Source organism: Patiria miniata, unplaced genomic scaffold (genome assembly GCF_015706575.1).
Source record: "Patiria miniata isolate m_02_andy unplaced genomic scaffold, ASM1570657v1 HiC_scaffold_3, whole genome shotgun sequence".
Classification (NCBI taxonomy): Eukaryota; Metazoa; Echinodermata; class Asteroidea; order Valvatida; family Asterinidae; genus Patiria; species Patiria miniata.
Genome location: NW_024037069.1, coordinates 35,550,755 through 35,576,885, shown reverse-complemented (window position 1 = coordinate 35,576,885; position 26,131 = coordinate 35,550,755). Strand labels below are relative to the sequence as shown.

The 26,131-nt window shown below is 37.8% G+C and overlaps 1 protein-coding gene across 6 annotated transcripts; it reads right to left on the bottom strand.

The window, feature by feature from the left end:
• Window positions 1–68: 68 nt before the first annotated feature.
• LOC119738010 (putative ferric-chelate reductase 1) lies at window positions 69–24,018 on the bottom strand. Of its 6 annotated transcripts, none has more exons than XM_038212717.1 (14): window positions 23,888–24,018; window positions 18,144–18,309; window positions 14,400–14,585; window positions 13,595–13,690; window positions 12,115–12,283; window positions 11,398–11,511; window positions 10,071–10,186; window positions 9,192–9,284; window positions 8,307–8,410; window positions 7,846–7,904; window positions 7,291–7,443; window positions 6,913–6,995; window positions 4,841–4,888; window positions 69–3,005 (listed from the first exon to the last, which is right to left on the bottom strand). In XM_038212717.1, the coding sequence occupies exons 1-14, from the start codon at window positions 23,929–23,931 to the stop codon at window positions 2,910–2,912; spliced, it is 1,527 nt and encodes a 508-aa protein (XP_038068645.1). In that variant the 5' UTR covers window positions 23,932–24,018; the 3' UTR covers window positions 69–2,909. The 6 variants fall into 6 exon arrangements, with proteins under 6 accessions (XP_038068645.1, XP_038068647.1, XP_038068648.1 ...); XM_038212719.1 differs by having other exon boundaries at window positions 8,307–8,412; window positions 9,191–9,284; window positions 18,204–18,309; XM_038212720.1 differs by having other exon boundaries at window positions 8,307–8,412; window positions 9,191–9,284; window positions 23,892–23,969.
• Window positions 24,019–26,131: the final 2,113 nt, after the last annotated feature.

Below are 26,131 nucleotides of genomic sequence, written 5' to 3'. Positions count from 1 at the left end.
GCAAGCATAACTTCTTGTACAGTGAGTATTATAACGATTTTTGTAAACGGAATAGTTTTTTTTTTTTGTAGCCGTGCTGGTCAATACAAGCAAAAGCTGTTGAAATGATTTATGCCCATTACGCCCCGGTCTTCCAAAAATGGCCGCCGATATATGAAAGGTCTACGCGTACATATAGCGCGCGTTGTATCAATATTTGACATGCAAATTGTTCACATCCACATCTGGGCAAGTTTTCACCGTGATTGTATCAAATGTCACGAACAGAGAATTAAGACATTCAAAAAGTGAACCACGTCATTTGAAACACTGTCAATTGTGGCTGACAATAGGTGAACCACAATATTACAAATGTGAATCACAACGTTTGACAACCGATCTACGGGTAAGCCGGCAAGTCAATTGTACCAGGGTAACTCTCTTGTATAGTGAGGATAATAATCATTTTTGAAAACCCAATGGATACAAGTGAAAAAGTGTTGAAATTTCAAACATTTATTACATGTGACCTATTCTGTTTTCTTGAGACACCATGGACACAAAAGGGTGCTATTTTGAGTGATTAAACTTTTTTGTACATATATTTACCACTGATCTTTATTTACTGACCGGAAAGCGTAATTTGTGCTCATTATGCCATACATTAACTAAACGCTGCTTTTGGACCAATCCGCCCTGGTCTTCCAAAAAAAATGGCACTAAAATAGTAATCGAATCGAGCTAATAACACAATCGCATGAACTAATAATTGACAATAATCCTTTTAAAACAACCTATCTACTTAAATATTAAATGCCAGTCAAGTATTGGGCAATTCCAGTGCCAGAGCTTTCACATGCAAGAAGTCGGTAAATAAAGCTGAAAATATATTCTTCAAATCTTACACATCCATCATCTAGTAATGGTCAAGGAGATTACAGACTAGGAGTTTTGGATCATTTCTCTGAATCATTCATTAGACATCATGCTTAATTGGCTCTGTCACGGACATTACACTTTCTTTCACAACGCTGGAACTGCCCTATTACAAACATACTCTAGGTCAAGGGCCGTCAAAACACGGCCCTGACAAAAGCAGTCCCAGAACTTAGGTCACTGAACAAGCTGACATACAGATTTCTAGTTAAATATTACCTAATCAATACCCAATAAACAAATCCTGTGTACTTATACATTCTCCACCAGGAAATCCATACAAATAATTACAGCAAAACACCAGTTAAGACATTGTATAAAAATATAGAATCTCTGCTAATAAAGTTAACTTGTAGTAGTTGTACTGTTTGCAAATTGCATAAAGGATAAAAAGACTAACGTTTCAGAAATTGGTGAAATTACAGTTGTCATGCACATTCATAAAATTGAAAAAAAAAAAGTATTTGGATACTTTCACAGGTGCATGTGTTATAACTGGAAGTAGCCAAGTAATTTGGATGAAGCCATATTTATATGTATCTAAGCTGAGAAATCTCTAAGCTGAGAAATATACCCTAAAGAGATATCTGTCCTCTCAGGTTCTATTATTCAGCATAACATTAGTGCATCGTGGAATAAGTGAAACGTGCATAACAAACTAAAACTTGTCATACTTTTGTGTTTTCATTTTTTTTTTTGGAGGGGGGAGTGTTACCAAACAAGATTACCGGTACATACAAAAAACTAACTAGATGTTGCAAAAATTAACATCCATCCAAATATGTAAACCATACTATTACAAATCAAAAACCCTCATTTCAGACATGCAAAAATCAAATTTGCATAATTTGCAAATGTTCAGATTATCACTAATTTTTTCACCCTTTGAGACAAACCAATTCTAAATATATACAACTGAGATCCGTTTATCTGTACAAATGAATCACTACATCTCTTATAAGAATTTAAATTAAAATTCAAGACAATTCAAAACATAATGATAACAGAGTTTAATGATAACTATTTCTGAGGTAGTGCCACGCTCACACGGTTGTCTAATGTGTTCTTCATTTAAAGGCATAATAGGATCATTTGCTTTTCATGCATTTTGTTCGTTTCCAACAATAACACCACTCAAAATCCACAGGAGAATGTTCAAAACGTAACCTGAAGTTTCAGCTCAGTGGATATCACACTTGTCAAGAAAACAGTGAATAGCAATGCACAACCTTTTGATGACGAAACACGATTTCATCCATAGCACTCTACATTTCCCAAAATCAGTCAATTGGCTGATTGCTGGAAATCACCTACATTTCTTGATTTCTTCGAAATGACAGCTAGTCAGACGGAATAATTTCACGTGGTGTTTAGTACTAGTACGATCTTTAATCCAAGTAAGCTTTTTGATAATAATTTGGCAGGTTACTTTTGGGATAAATGAATAATGATCTTATATGCCTTTAAACCCTGTGAGGTGAAGAAGCATTAAGTGCACATGAACGACCGGCATGCGAGCATGGTAATACCTCATTAATGGCTCAAACAAAACAAAACAAAAACATCCCACAATATACATAAACAATGTAATTACACTCCCCACAATGTAAGAAAGGGCTGGGGTTGAAAGGGGATAAAACAATGAGTTCAGCCAGTTGATAAATCATATACCCCAATTAAAACATTGTATGCACAGATTTAACATGTTGACAATCTTTAGAAACTGATGGTTGTTTGATTTTGTAAGAATAAGAATCTTGTTTGGTTACATCTGTAAGGGTGCTTACAAAATATAAAAATGCAAGCCACTTAAGTATTCCCAAGTCAAATTTGCAAAGGTTCAACACGCTTTTTTGACCAATCAACCACAACTTCAAAATTGCATTTTACTTTTGGCAAATTTCACTTGAGAATCTTTCATGATGTCCAATTTTCTAAGTAAGAATCAGTCTTCAGAATTTCATTTTTCATGTTGTGGTCTTCCACTTGACAATTTACCCTGCTATGGCAATACTGATGACAAGAAATGCAACGGCAATAATGACGCCTACAACGTAGATACACAACAGAATGGTCTTGGCTGTAGATCCCTGCAGTCAAAGTTGGAAATGAGAAGAAAAGAAAAAGAGAATATTGTTGAAGAAAATTGGGATGAAGAGAAGCCTCGAGTGAACAAAATACTAGGAGGGAAGAAGTCAAAAGGGAAATGAAGTTTTTCAGCCACTTGATCTGATGATCAGTTGGAAAATAAACATTTCTTGTGACAACGTACCGGTATGTTAATAATAACATATGTATGATTAAAAAAATGCAAGCATGGTTAAAAAAAAATTAATTAGAAAAACCAAATGTTGGTTTTAATTTTTTTTAATGAGAAAAACCAATTTTTTTGGCTGCCTTTTGTCAGTTCTGTTAATTTGAACCTTTTGAAGTTTTAGAAATTTTCATATAAATGTTGACATGGGGGAGGGGGTTTGTGAACAAAGATATCCAGTCTGTAATTGCCCCCTCCCGACACCTTCCCATAGAACCATACATCATGAAATGTTATTTGAGGAAAAGCGTACAAAACATGCAAAATGTACAAAGTGCCATACATGTATGTGAAATCAAATTCTATACAACGCAATCTCAGATTCTCTCATCCATCCTCAATTAATAAAAGATTTTGTTAAATCTAGAAATAGGATTCTGAGAAACCAAGACCAACAAGATTATGTAAGCTGCAAAGGAGAAAATATTGTTAGACTAAATTTATTTCATACATATTTAGCAATTCCATTTTGTAATTCACAAGATATGAATGGAGAATGAAAGTTGACACTGCATTACAAGACATTAAATATGTTACGTGATTTATTGGGTGATGTTTAATGGTAAATATCGCAAACAAGAAGCAAAATATATACATGACTCGGCAAGCTGTTAAAAGGAGTAAAGCAAATCGTGCAAAAATGATTAATAAATAACATATCGGCAGTCACTCTTTAAATGTTAGATATTTATTTGCCTGTGACTGTGTACTGTTCCAAGCAAAGGCTATCAAATGTTATCCTTAAGCCTATACAAAAAAATGGTTTGAAAAAGTAACATGAATATTTTATTGTTGGGGTGGGGTGAGGGTGGGGTGAGGGTGGGGTGGGGGGGGGGGTGGGAAATGCAATTCATGAGAATCCTTGTACTGAAATGTATACGTGAAATGCAACACACTTTTAATGTTAAATGGTGACTTTTATGGTGCAGTGTCAAATGACCCTAATTATGTTTGGTTGGTAGAAGGCGCTTCAGGCCATTGCAATCGAGCCTGCAACTTCGCAGAATTGGCCGATTTGGATTGCAAATGACATTGCAAAGGGTGAAATACATCAACCTTAACTTTGTAACGACCTCTAAAAATAAAAATAGATCACAATTGAAGGTAGGAGTTTAAAAAGTATTAGCTCGGTACATGACCTATTGAGGGCGCTCTTTTGACTATTCAGGTCACCACTTGGGGGGCCTGTATAACTGCAAAGGCAAAGACGAAACGCCTCAGTCCCAAGACTCTGGTTGATGAGTGTTTGTAAATTTGAGGAATCAGATTACAAGATCCCATATGAATTGCAAGGGCAGGATTGGGTCTGTTTACCAGTTGCAACCGCTCACCAGTTGTGTGGAAGGAATTTTCAGCCAAAAAAATATATCAAAGGCATTTTGGGCAATACATACAAAACAAATATGTACAAATGTGTTTGATTTATTGTTTATGAGCAAATGCAAACGAATTGAAAACAATGATTGTACGAGTCAAACCAAGATGCAGTGAAAAACTACTTGAGGATCAAATGCATATGCATGAACAAAAACGGGTGTTAAAAGACCAACCATAATGCAGGGCATCATTCGCATAAATGAATACATGAATATTTAATGAACAATCCCCAACCTCTTCTGTTACTTGCGATATACAGGGACCCTCCGGCACCAAGTCATCCTGCGGATGGGACAAATTTGCATAAAATGAGACTTCCAAAAAGGCAAATAATTGCCTTAAAAATTGTCATGGCATACTCAGATGCGGTAAGCACACTCCATGCATAAATGCATCAAGAAGAAAGTCACATAAATTTAACCAGTTCATGTGGTTTTGCGGTATTCGGAACAGATAACGGATAAACACCCAACGAGCGAGGCCGGAAATATCTGTCTGCGACCTGCTCGCAGCGAGCAAGGCTGGAAATATCAGGGTGTGCTACCCGCAGATGACGGCCTGAACCCGTCTGGCATCGAGCTTCATGAAAAGTCCTGCGCCTGGGTCCGGTCAATGTCAAAATAATCCCGGCGCAAACTGGTTAAGTTGAAATTTAAATTCAAAATGTTAAAGAGGCATGCCACTTTAATTTGAGTAACCATCTCTTAGACACTGTCAACCACCCTGACTAAGTATAGCACAGAAACTTCCTAAAACAATTGTCATCATGGTAGCCAGTTGACCTATAGGTCACTGTACTGGCCTATCTATTACTGACTGAGCACTCTATGGTTTTATTGGTTCATCAGGGCTTAAATACATTGTAATACAATGTAACACAATGTAATACAATGTAATACAATGTATTCACAAATACCTCAGACAGTTTAGCTATTCCTATTGGTCGAGAGCCCGTCACGTGGCCGGTCTTAAATGGATGATAAAGAAATGGCTAGCTGGTCTTAAACACTTTTCCAGTGTCACAATAAAATGTGGACTCCTAAAAATCCAGTGCCTCTTACCGTTTCATTGGTTGAACGTTCACATTCCTCACGTAGGCATGCGCAACACTACAAGCGAGACAGAATTTTATAGTTCTAAATTCAAAACGCAACGCCCCAGGTGCGTTCTGCGTGACATCGCGCAGAACATGCTACGCGCGCGTCAATCTCCATAAAAGGGTTGTTTACATCTTACTCGCCAGCTGAACACTCCATTATTTTGCTAGAGGGATGTTTCAAAAAGCATGAAGTGAACTTGTTGAACAAAATCGGGATTTTTTGAACGAATTATTTGATTTTTTTTTATGGATAAGGTATTTATGAATGGGAATAAATATGTGCTCGGTCGGTATTTATCACTCTGTTTAATACCGCTTAGAGTCTGGGTGCTGATAATTACCCTCGCCTCCGGCTCGGGTAATTATCAGCACCCAGACTCTAAGCGGTATTAAACGAGTGATAAAAACCTCCGGAGCACACATTTATTCCCTTAATACAATGCAGTACAGGTAATAGTGGGTTAAAAAAAACACGCTTTCCTGTTAATAAGCTGTTATATAATAACCAGCACCAAAATGTGGGACATCATAATAAATTGCGTCAATATATCTAAAGCCCATATCTTTATGGCGATCTCTATGGCAATCGTAGTAGTAAGCAGCATCTCCACGACATCAGTCTACAAAAACGCATTTGATATGTAGCCAAAATAAAAATACCTATCTAATACGGATATGACACAATGCCCAATTCCATCTAGTCTAGCTTTTCAAAAGATGCAATAAATTCATTTACACTTGAAATTAAAAACAAAAAAATTGTTAAAGAAAGAAGGTCAGTAGAAAAGTGTTAATGCGGAATGGATTGAAGTAAGCAATTAGCATGTGACAATTTTTTTTTTAAGACAGAATCAATCAATCAACCAAAATAAAACAAAACAAAATCCCCTAAAAAACAAATTCCAGTTATGCTTAATGTTTGCATTCGTTGTCACAAACTCAGACAAGAACAGAGGCAAATGCAGACTCAGTTGCCTGCATTGAATTTTCAGATGTTGACTGAAATTAGATCATGAAACATCACGTACATTGTGGTGAAAAGTAAACAAGGATTCGGCTAAATAGGGCCATTTTGTCGACTGAGTCACATATCTGGTGGATTTCAACACATTGATATGGGAAAACAGGACAGTATTTTAGAGATTTTCTTTCTGAGAAAGGATAAGGGAAGTGGGGCGGGGCAAAGTAAGAAAGAGGCGGTGCTTACAGATGGCGGGTCCGAGTCAACGTCAGGAGACAAGTGATCGGTGGAATCACCCGTTGCCTTCAATGCCACGTCATTGCTGCGTCCTGGAGTTAGCAAAACAAAATTAAGTACCTTTATTCAAAATGGGCTCCTTGCACAGGTTATATGTAAAGGTTTAACAGACAATTGGCCTGGCATCCGACATTTTTGGACCAGATGTGGGATACAACAGAGAATCCCATATTCTTGTTGTTCAAATTCAAAACTTACAATTTTGTTCAATCTTTGGTTTTACGATTGAAGACAAATTTGCTAAAATTGCTTCAATAAACATGATATTTCTACCGTTTGCAATCTGGTTTGTGAGTCATTTGACAGAGTCTTGACATCTAAACCTACCTTGGCTCTCTGTCATACAGCGCTGGACTTCAAACAGGATCCAGATCAAGATATGGAAGCCGATGAAGACGATCATGACAAAGAAGACGTAGTCTGGGATGCCCCTCAGCAGACCGGTGGAGTTATAACCAATGCCAAGGAAGACAGTCACCACTTGAAAGATCAGGGGGAACAGAAAATAACTTATTAACACTCAGAATGATGGACAGTATGAACAACATTTTACTTTCACCCTAAACTGCTGGATTGATAGTCAGGCCCAGAGTGAGCCTGTTTCATCTTGTGCATTTTATGTTTTTGTTTTAAATTTAATGTTTTGATGTCTTGATTCTTATGCAAATTTGCTAATTTTTGTTTTAAAGTAATCAATTTATCCATTCGTCTCTGGCGCTTGCGCTGTTGGATGTATTGTGAAATAAAAAAACCCTGTAATTTCTTCTCATTATCTTCTCTCCACAGGTTTCTTCAGGCTCAGGAGCTTACAGTGCCTAGGGCACTGTTGAGGATTCCTTGGTTTCAGTACCAGAAATAATTAATAATAATATAAATACTCACATCCCAACAGGTGTGCTGTGGTACCGACGCCCCAATGTGCCCAGTTAAAGATGGGTCGGCTACAATTGAGTAAATACATGCGAAAAAGAGTTTAGGGAACTCAAGATTTACACAAAAATGATTTGGTGTATGTATAATGCACAGGGAGGTAAATTTCTCTGAATTTTGTCAATGTTGCAAATAATATTGAACGCTTCGGGAAAAATGACATGGTACGTATTTTTCCATGCGTTGACTACATTTTTTTAACAGCAAAATTAAACTCCTATCAAGCAGGTAAACCAGATTTTAGAAAAGTAGATATAACACAGTGAAATACAGCAACCAAGACAATTTCAGAAGCTGTGACAATGTTGCCTTTATTCAATGTATGAGGACAGTGTCCAGTCTAGGCTTCAGAGCGCCCTCTAGAGTTTGCTCACAGAGAGTCTTAAGCTCTATGGATAGGAGGAGGTTCTTACTTGGGCGTTCCTGGGTGAGGTCTGAAGATAGCCATGATTGGGTTGATGATCCCCAGGCACGTCACTATGATACCACATATAGCATGGGCGACCACGATGGTTCTCTGTACAAAAAATGACAAAGTCTCAACAAAATTATCGTCTTTCAGGGCTGTTGTCAAATCCTCTCAAATCATCACAAGTAAATCGCAAGTCAATCAGAAGTCAATCATAAGTCAAGTACAAGTCAATCACAAGTCAATCAGAATTAATTCACAAGTCAATCACAAGTCATCCTTAACTCAACTGTAAGCCAATCACAAGTTAGTCACAAGTTAATCACAAGTCAATCACAAGTTAATCAAAAGCCAAATTTAGTCTAAAGTACAGTCAAAACCTTTTCAAATTCAATGTGACTGCGGCACTGCCGTCGCCATAAAGGATATACGTCGGTGAAGGGCAAAAAACCTAATATTGATTTACATCACCCCAACGCAAATGCCATCTTATGAATAGTTTAATTGCTGTACCGCTGCTAGATCGGATTTGAACCAGCCAACCGATCCCGTTAGCTCGGTGGTCGAGTGGTAAGACGTCTGCACTAGAAAGCAGGAGGTCGTGGGTTTGAGTCCCACCCAAGTGATTTTTTCCAACTTTCACTCGGGAGGTAACACACTGAGTATACAGTGTTTGTACATTGGTGAAGGGCAAAACCTTATACTGATTTACATCAACTGACGCAATTCCATCTTATGAAAAGGATATTCGTATTGTAAAAATTTAAAAAAAAATTTTGAAACTTGATCGTGCATTAAAAACTGAACGTTTGCAATTGGCTATTAACATCAAAATTATAGCTCAAAACTTTTGAGAAAAATGTGACAAAACAATGAGTTGCTAACTCACCCCTGTGTCGACAAATCCCTGACGGTGAACAAAGATCAGAACAAATGCCGCCGAGAAACACAGCACACAGGTCACCATGCACATCCGATGGATCTGAAAAGAATGTAGGTAGACAATAATGGCACAATGGGTACCAAAAACAATATGAACAGCAAAAGCTACAGCAACAGTATTCATAATAGCAACATTAATCCTGGACCTCTAGGGTATTTTGGCTAGAAACGTCTGGACACGTGTCCAAATGACAAGCCTACAGAGTGTAACAAAACACAATTGGTAACAATATTAATATTCAAATACCCATAACGATAATTAAAAACAACAGCTACAGCTAATATTATTGATATCAGGGGTCTGAGTGACCGATGATAAAAATAGCTGAAAACAGCTGAAAAAGGCATAAAAATCTCTAAATCTCCTATACTATTGTACACAGCAAGTGAGGAAAATATGCTGAAATCCAAAACAAAAGAGCTGAAATCAGCTAAAAAGCTGATATTTCACACCTCTGTAATATTTAAAGTAATACATGTAGCAATGGGTCAAATATTTAAAACAAAAATAAATTGTAATGCTTATAGCGCTTTCCATCGTATCAACAATCTCAAAGCACTTCACAATTATTCCCTGTTCATCAGGCCACGAGACCACGCAGCAGTCGATACCAGCACACATTCAGTCCTCTACCCTCACAGGTACCCATTCATACTCCTGGGTGGAGAGAGGTTACTTTAGTGAAGTGTCTTGCCCAAGGGCACAAACACCATGTTCCTGGCAGGGTTCAAACTCACGCACCATCAAACACCAAGCCACTGGACCATGGCATTCCGTATGGGTAAAATATTTCTCATGCGAGGACAGATAGCCATATTTACTCACCGTGAACCAGACTTTTGTACCACAGAGTTTGGAGTTTGGCCACATGGGTTTGAAGAATCGAGCCATGGTGATACCAATGCTGGCAAATCCAACCCATGCAATCACCATCAGAGAGGCTGAAAGAAAAAGGCACAAAGTATCAAAGATTGGTAAAATGTTACTGCACAATTTTTGGTAATTAAAAAAAAAAACTAAAAAATGGAAACAAAATTAGACGGCCTAATATATTGATTCTAGCAGAATTGTTGTCAAAGGCAAAATCTTTGCCTTTTTTTCCCTTTAACAACCATTCTGCCCGAATCAAATGGTCACGTTGTCGAACTTTGTTTGAATTGTATATTTCAGGTTAATCCAGTCAATGAGCACTTTACAGCATTTTTATCATTTTCACTTAAAGGGAATATACAACATTTGCAAACATCCAAAAATAAAACTACCATGTTTTTGCGAAATACCTTAATAGGATGTTGGTAAATGACAGTCTAAAGCATCCTGTAAAATTATGGCACCTGGTATACTGTCATTTTCAAGAAAAGTGGTATTTTTGTATCAATTTCCAACGCTGATCGGCCGATCAGCGTTGGAAACAACTGGCTTTTTTCAAATACTGGCCCCAATTGACCATTGTACTTGTTTGCAATCGATTACAAACCTATGAACGGGTACGAGCCAGCTAGACTGGTTCCCTGACCTTACAATTCCCCAATGTATGTAAACTGCTCTGTTTCTTCTTATATGGAGTCGGGGAACCAGACTACAGGAAAATGATCGTTTTTCTTGGTTTTTATAGCATTTTCGAACCCAAAACCTCCAAAAAGTCAGTGTAACTATATTTGCTTTATATTTCCAACCCCCCAATTCCATCCATTTCTGAAAATTACAGCAAAAGCAAATGATGTATATTCCCTTTAACTGGTTAAGTGTTGTCGTTTTGACTGACTAAAACAACAGAAACATTCACAGCTAAACAGCAATCAGAGACAATGTAAACTTTATACACGTACGTATACCTGACTAGGTTTACAGAAACTGAAATAAGGAAAAATCTTATAATGGTTCTATTTCTGAGATGGATACATAGGCTTTTTGTGTTCAGCAAGTTATCAACACTTTGCATAGAAAATCTTTCCTCATTTTCCTCACTAACAAAAACACCACAGTAATGTGATGTCCTCGGCTAAAGACACATCGCTTAAATTATCTTTCCAAGTACATGTAGAATCTTTAGCGAAAGCTATTTATAGCCAAAGTCGACGAATAATTACTCTTAATTTATTGTTTTTTTTATGGCATTCTCCCAGTCAATCTATCTAGTGGGTTGACTTACCATGGGCCTTTGGCAATGCTTCTCCACTTGACATGGGTGGAGAGAAATCAAATTGCAAACTCCGTGTATCTGCTGTCGACCAACGATTCTGATGCTGATTACCTTGGATATCTCCTACAAGTCATTTAAATAATCGCCATTAAAATAAGCTCATTTCTATTGATTCATTAATTTATTCAAAAAAATTAAATTACTTTGTGAACCACTTTTTTCACAACTTACTCTTATTTGACATATTGAACTCTAGTCTTTCGTCTTGCAGTGAAAAAATTAATGGAAAAAAATAATGATATGAGTAACGAAAAACAAATATTATTTCAATATATTAAGTTGGATCGTATTTGACCTGAACCCACAATTTGTGCTGCAAATTCACAATATTGGAACACATTTCACAACACAGCAAAAAAATTTTATGTCACAATTTCTTTGGAGTTGCATGAAGTATGAACTGTAACCCTTTAGTCCCTAAACAACCTCAAAACATCCTGCCTGTTACTCTTTGTACCGCCCAAACTACCCCAGCACTCTGTGGTTTAGTATATTCACCATGGAGTAAATACAATGTATTACAATGTAATACAATGTAGTACAATGTAATACAATGTAGTACAATGTAGTACAATGTAATACAATGTATTACAATGTAATACAACGTAGTACAATGTAATACAAGTGCTAATTGGTTAAAGAATGCCAAATTCAGGAATTAACTACCATCGGGTCTGATACTGCTCCCAAAAGCCATCAAGATAAAGTATTGATTGTTGCCACTGATGTTGTAGAAGGAATCGTCCCCGTCTAAACTTGGCTGCCTGGTAAATGTACACCTGATCACGCCATTTGAAAACTCTGCAGATTCTGTGGTCACTGCATCTAATGCATTCTGTGAAACAGAAAAAAAAGAGGAAAAAGGTATGATGCAAAAAGGCAGAGAGAAGGGTAGAAGAGATCTCAGAAACAAACACAGACAAGCTTTGTTATTAGGGGCGATTCAGAATAGTCAATGTAAAAAAAGGTCTACCTTTTAAAAAAAAAATTGTTTGACCCACCCACTCTAAATTTCAATTTTTAAATGCTGAATGACTCTTTAATATATCCTATACACTGAAGAACAAAGTAATGCTTCAAATGAAAGCAAATATTTCAGGTCAATGCTTTCCCAGCTCAGGAGTTTTCAATGGCTTTTCTAGGCTTCCAGAATGCAACTTTGTAGTTGAAACAGACGGAAATTGCCAAGCACACAAAACTTTGTACAATGTTTTCAGTTTTCTAAGACACTATATTTAAAAAAAAAGAGGGTTATTTCGGCTTCATTATGATTAGCTTTTGCTGTGTCCAGTGACAGAAGAGCTCGAAGAGGCCACTGGGCTTTTTATTTTAATTTTAATTTTTCCCCCTTCTTGTTTTATATTTTTTCTATTACTTTAATTGAAAACTGAATTTGGATTTTCAGATTCCTTTGACCCACCCACCCACAATTTCGAAAAAAAAAATCAAATTTTTTTAACATTGACTTATTTTGAATGGCCCCTTCAAGGTTCATAGGATAATTTGCATTTTGTTAATTTTTATTTGTTTGAAGGAACAAAATTGATCAAAATCTTAAGTAGGGTGCGTAACAACCAACCTGTGGAACTTTTAGCTCAGTGGATACTTTACAGTTTGAAAAAACAGAGGAAAACGTCTACTTATATACACAATTCTGTGAGTCTCGTAACTAGATTCTTTTGTTAACACAGGTTAAAAAGTGTGCCCTTGGGCACACTTTTTAATTGGGTGTTTGGAGGAGTTTGATTTTGTGGATAGGTTCCATGGTTAAACCATGACTGTAGGGTTAGGAGTTCGAATCCCGCAAGTGGATAACCCCTACTGATATTTGTGATGACAAAAAACCTCAGCATGTGAATTCCTTCCTTGTTTCAAAAATATGAAATTGAGATTTGAAATTGAGATTTGAAATTGAGATTTGAAACTGAAATTTCAAATTCAAATTTGAAATTCAAATTCAAAGCTGGAAACTTGTAAAAGTACATTAGGTTTTGATTATAATTGGAATCACAAAAAAGAAGAGCCCTCACAAACCAATACACGCATGCCGTGCATCCCTCTCACAGGAGCTCTCAAACAGCACCATCTATTGTTCATGTATGTCCATCCCACTGATAAGCAGAACAGGCAGAATACTTCTACTTACCTGTGGCAGTGGGTTGGGAAAGGAGTCGAAACCAGGACCATTTTTGGACCGTCGGAGTTCGCCTTTATTGGTGCACGCATACACATCAGCTGGTACCTGGTCACAAGAAATGTAAAATAAAATGGTACATTAACATTGGCACACCAAGATGTACTACCCTCACCATCATTTCCTGTGAACCAGGTTCGAATCTCGGCCACTTCAATCTCAAACTACTTGACCTACATGTATCGCGTCAACGCAGCTTGTGAAATATTTTCCAATGACATGATATACAAATAGATGCGGAACGCGCAAAATCTGAGACAAACAAAACTTAGTGTACAAAAATTCCATAGGGTAGTCTAAGGGGCGTGGCTAACTCGCAAAGGGCGATAGGTCAATTCCAGGTATACGGTATATCTCACTTTCTTTAATCCCCAGGTTTCTTAGACTTTGGCATCACCAAATTTTGTATTTTGTTTGGTTCATAGGCAAGAATGTTGCATCCTGGCACCACTTTTGTCATCATCTATCATCTCAATAGAGGTTGAAGAGATTTAATACGGACTTGGGATGCACCTGACAACAACACTTTCACCTCCATAATTGAATTACAAATACAATTCTTCTACAATGGATAGGGATGTGATTTTCAATTAAAAAGAAAAGTCTGAAAATTGGATGCAAGGTCTGAAAGATATATCCCTTTCTCTACTGATAATGTCTTTCTCTCGGATTCAAAAAGTCTGCATTTAGACACAAATCTGAAAAATCACATGCCTGAATGGAATTCAACACATGTACCAAAATGTACCATACTTACCATTCCATTGTCGGTGGAACCTTCAGGCCTCAGCCCAAAGGCCACCCAACCTGCAGCCTGGGCCCTCAAGGAGAAGCGACTTTGTCCGTCTCCCAGAGTCTCCCAAGTCACGTAGGCCATGCAGTTATCACCCATACACTCCATCGGCTGTCTGAAGCAGCCTTTGGTACGACCACATCCCATCAACTACAAGTTATCAAATGTTAAAATGTGACTGGAGGATTTGCATGGTGTGGGTGAAATTAGAAACAAAACCTGTCTGGAAAAAGCCAGTCCATAATGCTTTTGACTAATCAGAGCTGTGAATACACCACCAAAAAACTGAAAAAAGTGTTAACGTCTTGTGCATGAGGTGCATGGTTGTACCATGTATCAAGGCACAGTATATAGATTTGGGAGTTAGTAGTTTATAGCAAGCATTTACCTATTTGAAGTTTTGTGTTCATATTGTAACAAAATTTTATTTTATTTTATGTTCCAATTGCACCTTTAAACTATATAGAGAGCGCTTTGCCCCCAGTTATCCATAGTGGTCATGTATTGCACCTGTTCTCAAGTAAGATTAATGCCACAAAACTATTTCAGAGCTTACTTTTTCAACTTAAGTCTTAACCTACTTTAAACCACAATAGACAGTATTTGGGCTTCAGTCAAACCACAGATGCAGCGCTCATTGTAGTCTTTATTGTTTACTCTCACAGTGCTAGGGATATACATCTAAGTTCCTTGCCCTATACCTCTGTCATGGTGTTTATGCAAATATCTCCAGGTAAGAAAGATACACTGCATTAGTATGCCTATCTTGAAATTCCTTCTGCATATTTTGACCCAGCACCGTAAAACCCCTTTGAAAGCCCAGTAAGGCGTGGACTTGTGACTGGGGCATGGTGGTGGATGGTGGTGTGCATTTTAGTTCCATATTTTCTGAGTTCCTGTACATGTGTGGCTGAAGGTGGAAGCCTAGTTTAATTTGCCTTCGTTTTTGTGCAAGACGCTATGTTCTTTACTTTGCACTATCACCACCACAACCATTACTTCACACCAAAGGGTTCAGTGGTCTGCATAGTCTTGTGAGTATGTTCCAATTTTACCCCCTTGCACCCGGTAGTTTTTACATGGCCTAGTAGACTAGGGTGTCCCATCGTAGTGGTCCCCTGTCTGAATTCTTAGCTCTGTCAGTAACTAGTCATTTAAATTATATTATTCATATTTGCATGCTCTCCCCTGGTTAATTATTTTGTAAGTGAAGAAGCGCTAATTACATTTTGATTATATCTATTTTCTGATATTACATACACTTGTCCCTTTGTCTGTTATTTTGTGATCAACATCCATGTATTTTTGATTAATCAGTTAATCCCCCCAACTGACGGTCGGCCTCTTTGGGTCGCCAAAGTGTAACTGATTGCACACGAAATGTGGACTAACTAAAGGTGGTCAATTGGGGGCACTATTTGAAAAAGTCAGGTTTTTTCCAACGTTGGTCAGCCGACCAACATTAGAATTTGATACAAAAATGTCCACTTTTCTTGAAAATGACGGAACCAGGTGCCATGATTTGAAAAGATGCTGAAGCCTATTATTCACTTACAGTCAAGTAAGGTATTTATATAATAATTTGGTAGTTTTGCTTTTTGATGTTTACAAATGTTATATATATCTTTAACACAAACGGTCTATTGATAACACGATTTGAATTTCTGATAAAATCCTCATATTGCGTATGGGGTTGACAACGTGTACAACTTTTCCATTAGGTTTATTACTGGTTAGGGAGCCAAAAAAACCCAACAGAATCTAAAATCAAACTCAACAACGTGCCTTCATGTAAAACAATTCCCAATTAAGGGTCATCAAATTAATTGTCATTTCAGTTAGTGGAGATATTCACTCAAAAGAAATCACATGCTAACTTCACGCAACAAAATCAATTTTAGTAGGTGCTTTAACAAAGATTGCAAAAATGAGAAAATATAAAGAAACTTTGAATATGAAAAACTAAGAAGTGACATGACAATGAGTGTGTGATGAAGTCAAGGGCATGACTCTCGTAAAAGTGTTAAAGCAAAAGAAATCAGTTCGAAGTTTTTAGATGGTATTTGCATTATGGCTGTAATACAGATTATTTGAAACTGCATTTGACCAAATATTCAAATATTCGAAGCTCGCTGATCAAGTTTTCCACACGCCAGCTGCAGCTGCCTTCCTCGCTGGTCAAAAGTTGCATACAAAGCGCGCCGGTTACAATTTGAATGCGGCGATGGATATTATAAGCCGCTGGAATGTTTTGTAGTAAGTACTGTAGAACTGTCAAGGGACTTTAGCCAGCTAAAAGAATGGGATCAATAAATGGGCATCGGAAAAATTAGTTACTGTTGACAAAAAAGTGGCATCTGAATCTGACAATAAAAAAAATGCAATTTTATGATTAAAATAACATCCGAGTCGTGTGTGCAAACATGTGCATAGTTTTTTTCTTTTTGAATATTCAAACTGGCAAAAAGCTATTCGTGTATCGGTTGATGATTGAATATCCCGTATATTCAGGGCAGCCGTATTTGCATATGTTCAGTTTTGCCCCTAACCAGAGTAATATGTTATAAGCACTGTATGCTCAGTGCTGACACACTTCATCTGTGCAACACTTCAAATTTCTTATTAGTGACATAACTTACCCACAATACACTGACATCACTGTTAAGTATTTGTCATTTATTACTGGTGTTTTAGTCAAGTCCATCACAAGTCAAATGTAGATCACAAGTCCTTTAACAAGTCTCACAAGAAACAGGGGACGAACAATTACAAAGAACTGCATTTGTCACAGTTCATTTGAATAGCTCGCGACTTGACCTGAGACTGGAGGACTTGTGATGGACTTTGAAGACTCGTGATGGACTGGACTACAACACTAGTTAAACTTTCCTGCTTTTCCTCTGGAAACACAAGTATGGAGGATGGAGCATGAGATCAAAAAGTCACGGTGCATGGTTGCGATGGGCATGACAATGTGGTGCATGTTGAGTGAGTCCAACCACACATGCAGATTAGTCAAGACTGACCGGGGCTTGCCAGGACCAAGTGCACAGAATCCAAGATAACTTTTAGGGGCAAGTGGGTTTTTTAAAACAAGGCTTTGTCTAAGACTTGAGGAGGCTTTGGATCAATGCAGAACCATGTTTTATCTCAGGAATATTAAAATCTCCTAACATGAGGCTGACATTTTCAACTTCTGGAGTATTTATTTAACATGTATGTTTCTAAATGTTTCTGGAATGGTCAAGCAGGAAAAATAGATGAGATTTAGAAAATGGCTATGTTGGAAAAGATAAGGACTTATTCTATTTGGGAGGGGACACGTTGCGTTTTTGAATTTTGGTTTTGGTCAAATGATAATTTGCATGGAGGACCTTTAAGATTTCACAAATGTATTGTCTGAAATTATCGAAACGGAATTAATTGCAGCAAAATTTGATGCAAATCAAGATGCAGATCTGTCAAATCCAACAGTAGGAGTTGGCGTGGGCGGGGGGGGGGGGGGGGGGGGGGGGGGGGGGGGGGGGGGGGGGGGGGGGGGGGGGGGGGGGGGGCAACTATTATTTTAAATGGGGCCTTTGGGAAGTTGAAGTTCAAAGGCCACTTCACAGTTGATTTGAGAGGATTTAGGGAAGTACACAGCCAAACTTGCTCCGGGAGTTTTAGGGTAATGGATGAACGCCCCCGTCCAGTTTTTTAACTACATACCCCGACCGTTTGATCTCCTGTCTCGTCACCGTGTCTTTTTCGCCTTCTATCACTACTTACGGCTTGACCCCAGGTCACGGAGGTCATCTGCAAGAGGATCATGGGAAGGACCAAGGCGAGGAACGACGGCCTGGTATTCATGCTGGATCTGTTGTGATTCACACTCCTGTGTAGGAAAAAAAAACACCATAACATCACCTGAGTTTGGATTAGAACTTCTGACCTTTCAACTGCTGGTTACATGTAAGTGGCTTCCCTACCAAAAATATCTCTCTGGATTCGAACCTACTACCAAACAACTGTACATGTACATTGTATGTCAAAGAAGCATCTGTAATGCACGCAACTGGAAAGTAACTGCAAAGAGGACATTCCAAGCTTTACACGACTTTATATAGTGTTTCTCAATTTTGTAAGGCTTAAATGTGAAGTGAAAAATAAAGAAATCAGGTGCCCAAGGAAACATTTCATGCCTGTCTTTGAGGAAACTTCTGAACTAGTTTCACTACTAAAGCAATTCTAGCCTTCAAAAATCAACGGAAAACCATCCAGCACTGATATAACAGCAACCAAACAAATAAATGCATCTCTACAGTACACACTACCTGTATGATAAGGTTCACTCGGATACATTTAGCTGAATTTTACTTCTAGAATTCTGTTCCAAACAATCCACTGATTTCCACCCCCCCCCCTTTTTTGGCTATTAAATATTCAAGGATCACACAGGCCACATTTTAAACTCTGCGAACAACTTGAAACCGAAAATATTCAGCTTAACATGAAAATCAAAACAGGAAATGCAAGTCTTGCAAAACAGCAACACCATCAATCCAATTCACTTCAGGAAACTACATGTACATGTACATTAATATCACAGGGGAAAACCATGGACACTTGTCCATTGTATAAAATCACAAAGGACAAATCAAACTCCCTATTTACAACTTTTTGGCAAAGGTCCAAGGATCACTTTACTTCCTGCTTTCCAACCAGCAAAATGTACGCAGTACCAACTCTGATTAATTTAACATGCCAACAAGTGGTAAACAAGTGGTAAACTTCTGAACACGGATATGGACACTATTCAGGATGTTACACCTTTGATTAAAGGGAAAATACAACATTTGCAAACATCACAAAATAAAACTACCAAATCATTTTGAAATACCTTGCTGGACTGTAAGTGAATGACAGTGTAAAGCATCCTGTCAAATCATGGCACCTGGTATACTGTCATTTTCAAGAAAAGTGGTATTTTTGTATCAATTTCCAACGCTGATCGGCCAATCAGCGTTGGAAACAACTGGCTTTTTTTCCAAATACTGGCCCCAATTGACCATCGCACTTGTTTGCAATCGATTACAAACCTATGAACGGGTACGAGCCAGCTAGACTGGTTCCCTGACCTTACAATTCCACAATGAATGTAAACAGCTCTGTTTCTTCTTATATGGAGTCAGGGAACCAGACTACAGGAAAATGATCGTTTTTCTTGGTTTTCATAGCATTTTCGAACCCAAAACCTCAAAAAAAGTCAGTGTAACTATATTCACTATATATTTCCAACCCCCCAATTCCATCCATTCTGAAAATTACAGCAAAAGCAAATGATGTATATTCCCTTTAAATGATAGTCATGAAATTGAAGAAACTTAACTGTGCAATTACTGTACATGTAAATTGTACAATAACAGTTGGTCATACACACTTGCTTCATGAACACTGAACTTGCAATTTTATTAGTAACAACCTGAGAGCAACAAGGTTCATGTACTGCATGTAGACGATTTAAAATGTATGTGTACTGTGCTTGTGACCATATGTGCATAATACTGTACTGTCGATAATTTTACTTACAGTTTAACAGCCTTCGATTTACACAGATGCAGAATGCTTTCAAAACAATGAACACATGGAAGAGTAAGGTAGCGCTGTAATATTGGCTGACTAACACAGCTGCTAACCACTTGAGTTACAGCTCAAAATATTGAACGAATACGCTCCACACCACTAAACACACAACAGCCGGATGCCGATGCGAATATCAATGAATCGGTATTTTCAATGGGTGTGCCCAAACGGTACCTCAGAGTGGCACACAATGTCTTTGTCCGAATTACGAGTGAAAGTATGGCTGGCTGTTGTGAACACAATGCGTCACTGACGACATGCCTTTTACAAGTTTGCGTTGCTCAGAATAATTCCTGCCATTCACTTTCAATGCCACACCTGAATGGCACACAAAAGAACTGATGAACTGCGACTAGAACATAACTAGTGGTTTTCACGCCCTACAGTTGTGGTGAGTGTAAACGGAAGAAACAATTCATTGTTATACAGTGGCCTTTTCAAGAACAAGGTTACAGTGACACAACACTTGGCCACGCAGTTCAATAAATATGTTTATCTTTTTAAGACAGCCTGTTTCATTTTTTTGTTTTCTCAAAAAAAAATAGCCAAGGAAAATTGGTGCAACAATTATCTAAATATATCATTTGTAGGGTTCCTTGGGCAAGCTAGCAGCTAAAAAAAAAATGGGAGTCATCTTGAAATACAGTAAGAGGTCGCCTTACAAATGAAAATGGGATCTGTTTTTTTTCTCTTTTGGTAGGGCCATATCCTGCCCCCAAAACGTAAAAAAAAAACAACACAGCAAACATTCATAATCGTGCATTTGTTTAATTTGCTTTGTTTTGTTAATGGTTGGGGGGGGGGGGGGGTTTGAATGTTAAGACTTTCATTGGAGTTATTGTGAATAAATACATACACACTGTGTCAAGTACAAGGGCATACCAGGACCCATACTTCCCTTCAATGAAAACCACAAGGGAATAGTTTTATAAAATACTTCTGTCTCATCATGACAGTGCACATTTTTATCCATAGAAATTTTACTTAGCCTTTAGGTCAATAAAACGTACCAGTACCAGTAAGTGCACTTTCACTGTAGAGACTGACACACAAACTGGGTCAAGTACAAGGACACAATTACATTTATGATTCATATTTTCTGTCTTGACAATAAGAACGCCCAAATTTCTAACCGTGATTATGCTTGTGTCAGATATTGATATCAATTATTTAGTGACAATGCACAATTTTGGTACATGTGCATTGTACATGCCAATGTTTTCCCTGATTTAAATGCAAAAACAAAACTACAGAATTTTAATGAAATACATTAGGAAAACAACTTTTTGCTTCCAGTTACCCTACCTACGCTATTTTGACAGCCCCTACCCTAATTTCTTTTTGGAAAAATGAGGACAAAACCTGAAAACCATCAATTACTACCCTTGACTACACGCAGACACCTCCATATGATCATTCACAAACAACTGCCAAAAAAGAAAAGTTTCCCTACCTACCTACCCTATTTTCAAATGCCATGTAATCAGAAGCTGAACTATTTTGTTTGGCCTAAAGAACCTGTTTATTCCTTCACAACCACTTTACTTACGATTCTTCCAACCATGACAGCAGTGACAGTAACCTAAAGCATGTCTAGCAACCACCACGGTGTAACTACTTAAACCCCTTAATACCAGCTGACGGCTCTCGACCCAGCTCGATAAAATGAAAAGCCGACAAGCCTGGGGACTGTTATTGCGGCATTCCTGCTGCATAGCGCGCATCCATTGACAGACAACAGCTGAATGCTTGCACGTACACATTCCACCCAATGTGTAGCTGTCTGTGGCTGAACACTACCAGCGTCAAGAGGTTAACAACAATCTCCATGCACGATCATTTTTCATTTCATATTTGTTGATGTTGTGCGCTTTCTTGTGATTTGCGCAATCATAAAAATGTGTATGCCTATTCTTAACTGGATCCTTGCGCAATCTTCCAAAAAAAAAAAAGTCTTCCAGATTGAGTGCACATTCTTAAGCATGCGCAACAAGAGAACGGTCTTGTTGATGCTGAGCATCGGCTGCACTTGGCGAGTCTAGCTGCATCCTCATTCACTGATTCTTGGGCCGTACCTAAATAATTATACTGTTGCAATGCAAGATCACTAGGAAAAAGATTTAACAATGAAAAGTACAGTGGAGATGAAAGTAATAATAGGCCCCTATACATATTGAGGGGGAAGTAATAAGAGACATAATAATATGGTCAATGATGGTGTAGTGCCAGTGGAAAGAAATCTGATTTTTGGGATAACAAACATGAATGCGTGTTCCTCATGATCATGTGTTCTCTCAGTCTCAGCATGCATTTGATGCAGGGATTTGTAACTTGTCCAGATTAAACAAACTTCTGGTTCTAGTTCCCAATCCCAGTCCTCCATTATCACAAAACTAATATTATTAATAATAATAAGATAGTGGATATTTTGCCGGTGGTAATGACGGTAAACTAACGTTTACTAAAGGTTTGCCGGCGGCAATCCATATCAACAGAGGGCGCTGTACTCTTTAAGATAGGGCTGAATTATAACATGTATTAAATTCCCACCAAAAGTTGTGTAGCACATTTGGTGTAGTGGTTAAGCAAAGGCTCTAGTAAGCGTGATGACTCGGGTTCGATTCCGACCGCAGCACATTTTAAAGTTTTTTTTTCTCATCCCCAAATAAATAAGAATATTCTTCTTTTATTATTTTAACATGTCTCAAACATTTTTTTGCAGTGTATTACATTTTCTTTTTCAGATTTGTGGCTCTGGAGGATTTTTTTAAAAGGGAAATAAAGTCCGAAATTATAAAATGGTCTGAATCCCATCTTGTGAATACGAGGTTACAACGATAATTTTGGCATGGAGCCAGGCTAAAATTTGTCACCGGAAAATGTTTAAGTACAAAAAACCAGTAACTGCGCATGTTCAATGCATATCCGGCAAACAAACGTTTACTAAAGGTTTGCCGTCTCCGGCAAAATATACACTGCCTAATAATAACAGCTTTAATTTTACGAAGTGGCTATCGTTACGGCACTCGTTGTTTAGCGCCCTCTACGATATTTTTTTGATACGCACGCAGGTATATAATTATTTGTTTCCCCACGTTTTATCGAGCAGTGCGCCAGCTCAGCCGATAGGGGGTAGGATTTTGCACCGTGAGGTTGCGGGTTCGAATCTCAGTTTTGCACTCGAATTTTTTTCCTTTTCTAACCTGAGGCTTTGGAGGATTTTTTTTAAAAGGGAAATAAAGTCCGAATTTCATAAAGTTCAAATTCACTTTTTTCCTTCTAATTTTATATTTTCTTGTCATGTTTTTTTATAAAAGTTGCCAGGTTGCAGTCTACCGTAACGATAGAAAATGGGAAATGCGTTACGGCTGCCGTAACAATAGCCACTGCGTTAATTTTATTCAAAATCAAATAAAATTTTTAACTAATGCCCCCGACTAAGCAGTTAAGAATGAGCGCTCATTCTTATTCTTAAGATTGCAATTTTGCATGCTCATTCTTAAGGATGCGCACTCGTTCTTAAGAATGCGCGCTCGTTCTTAAGAATGGGCGCTCATTCTCAGATTGCGCAAATTGCAAAAAGCGCACAAAACAGTCACAAATCGTCACATTTCACTTTCAGTTGCAGATAACGCATATTATTCAAAGCGAACGACGTGTATTTCCGACAGCAAATCTTCAACTCGTCTACTATTATTGACTGCTCATTATTTGTTTTAAGCGATCAGAGAATGATGCGCATTGCTTTACGAATTCTGCACACTTCTCTAGCAATAAAGATCACATTAAGCCATAAAAAGAAACTTATTTTATAGTTATTGGCAACTTACCTACCAGAAAAGTGCACCGCCCAAACTTCCGCAGCTTCATGCATGTCATGCAAATCAAATGCAAATTAACTGTAAACATGTTACTGTCGCGTGGTGGCGCCCTTTCAGTTAGCTGCATGCCCACCGTGCGGGATTCCGAGCCGAGCGCTCAACTGCGCGGTTAATCCCCTACACATTTTATATTTTGTGAACCAAAAGAACATAATTTTATATTGAGCGTTGCGTCTGAAAAAGGTTAACTTTTTGTCTACGACGCACAAAATATCATCCGTTTGAATTATTGTGGGCCGCCAATGGTTCGTTTGCTGTGCTAGAGTCAAAATATATATATTTTTTCCAATTATTATTTTCTGGCCTAGCAAAAGTTATTCACTTCTGTCAAAGACATTGAACAAAAAAATCCACCAACGATTAGTTTATAAAATTATTTTAAGATATACGTGTATATTAAAGTTAAACAAAGAAATTGACTGGAGCGGTGTTTGGACCTGCGACCCTGCGAATTACCGTTCCGGTGCTCTACCAAGTACCAACTGAGCTATCCAGCCTACAGGGTGAGACAAACAAAACGGAACCCAAACCCTCAAAATTATAATTTCATAAATAAAAAATATGTAGCACCAAAAATAACAATGACTGAAATATTTCATAGCTACTTTTAGATGAAGAAAAAATGCTGAAATTGCTCAATCCATTCAAAGAATATCACCATTGAACACAATAACCCAACCGCTTTCGTCCCAAATGCGCAACTGACATCACCAGGCTCATCTTAAAAAAAAATGGATTTTATGAATCATATTGTTTGCCTAACCATTGTTAATAAAGATATTGCGTTCTACAGTTGTTGCAAAAAAATGTGTCATTTTCTTTGTTGTTCCAAACAATAGGAATACACAATAAATTGGACGAAACAGGTTTTAGGGTAATTGCGTTTAAATGGTGATATGCTTTGAACGGATTGGGCAATTTTCGTATTATTTTTTGGTACTACATATCCATTTTTAAATATGAAATATATTTTGGGGGGTTTGGGTTCCGCAGTTTTGACGCACCCTGTATATACGTACATGTATTGGAAGAGCGTTCTGGAGGGCGCAGGTTCAAACCCTGCTCCACGGTCCATTTCTTTGTCCATGACTTTAAAATCAAATGGATCTAATCAGTTTCCCTATCTTTTGTTGTTGTTGAAATGTCATTCAAAAGTAACTACCTTTCGAGGCTTTCGTATGATAAGTTTACTTCGGCGCGGGTTTCTGTATCTTTCACCTGAATTTCACTTCTTTGATTTTTGATTTGATTTGATTTGATTTATTCGCAATTTATATTTCCACATATTAAATAATGATACTGATTTATATTTCAGATTTAACAAGAAAAGATATCAAGAACTGTAATTTAAAAAATTAAACATAGAGAGTCCCCCATTCAGTGGAATAAGCGGGGATAACGCAAACATGTATTAATTAAATACTTATATCCATTGCAGTCATGGGCGTCGCCAGGATTTTTTCTAGAGGGGGGCAAAAAAAAATTTGCCAAAAAATGTTTGTATTTCTCAACACATTCTCGATTTATCAGTTTTAGAGGGGGGCAGGGACATTTTGCCCCCCCCCCCCCCACTCATTAAATTTACACCACTGTCTTCGCGCCTCTTTTTTTTTTTTTTTGCAGTCTCAATTAACTTTGGAAAAATCACATCATCTTGAACTTGAGCTGTTTTCTTAAAACCTCATCAGCCGTTATTAGGGGCTGGGGGAGGGGGGGGGGGGGGGGGCAGGGGAAACTATAAAGTCGCGCCCATCTCCAACAATCACTAGAACCAGCTGGGGATTGTTTGTGTGCAAAATCAAACTGTTCCGTGAGTACAAATCATAAAGGTCATAATATCATTTTACATTGTCCTGGGAATATTATTCGTGTTTCGTTTTTGAGGACGTGCCGGTGTCGTCTTCATTGATCCAACAAAATGAGTCTTACAATTCTCTTTACTGTTAAGCTTCATCACTCTGAGAAAAATAAGACATGGGTTTTGTGTGTTTTTGTGCACATAGTATAAGAACCAATAAATAAAAAGTGTAAAGTAATTGGTTTAACCCTAATAAATTCTGATTTCTTCTGTTTTTAATTAATGTTTTAAAAGGTCATAACTGAAAACACTAGGTGGAAAGTTTTGCCTCATTTTGATAGATCGTATCGCGTAACGCAACACGGGCAATTTTGCTCGTAAAAAACACCGTCGCT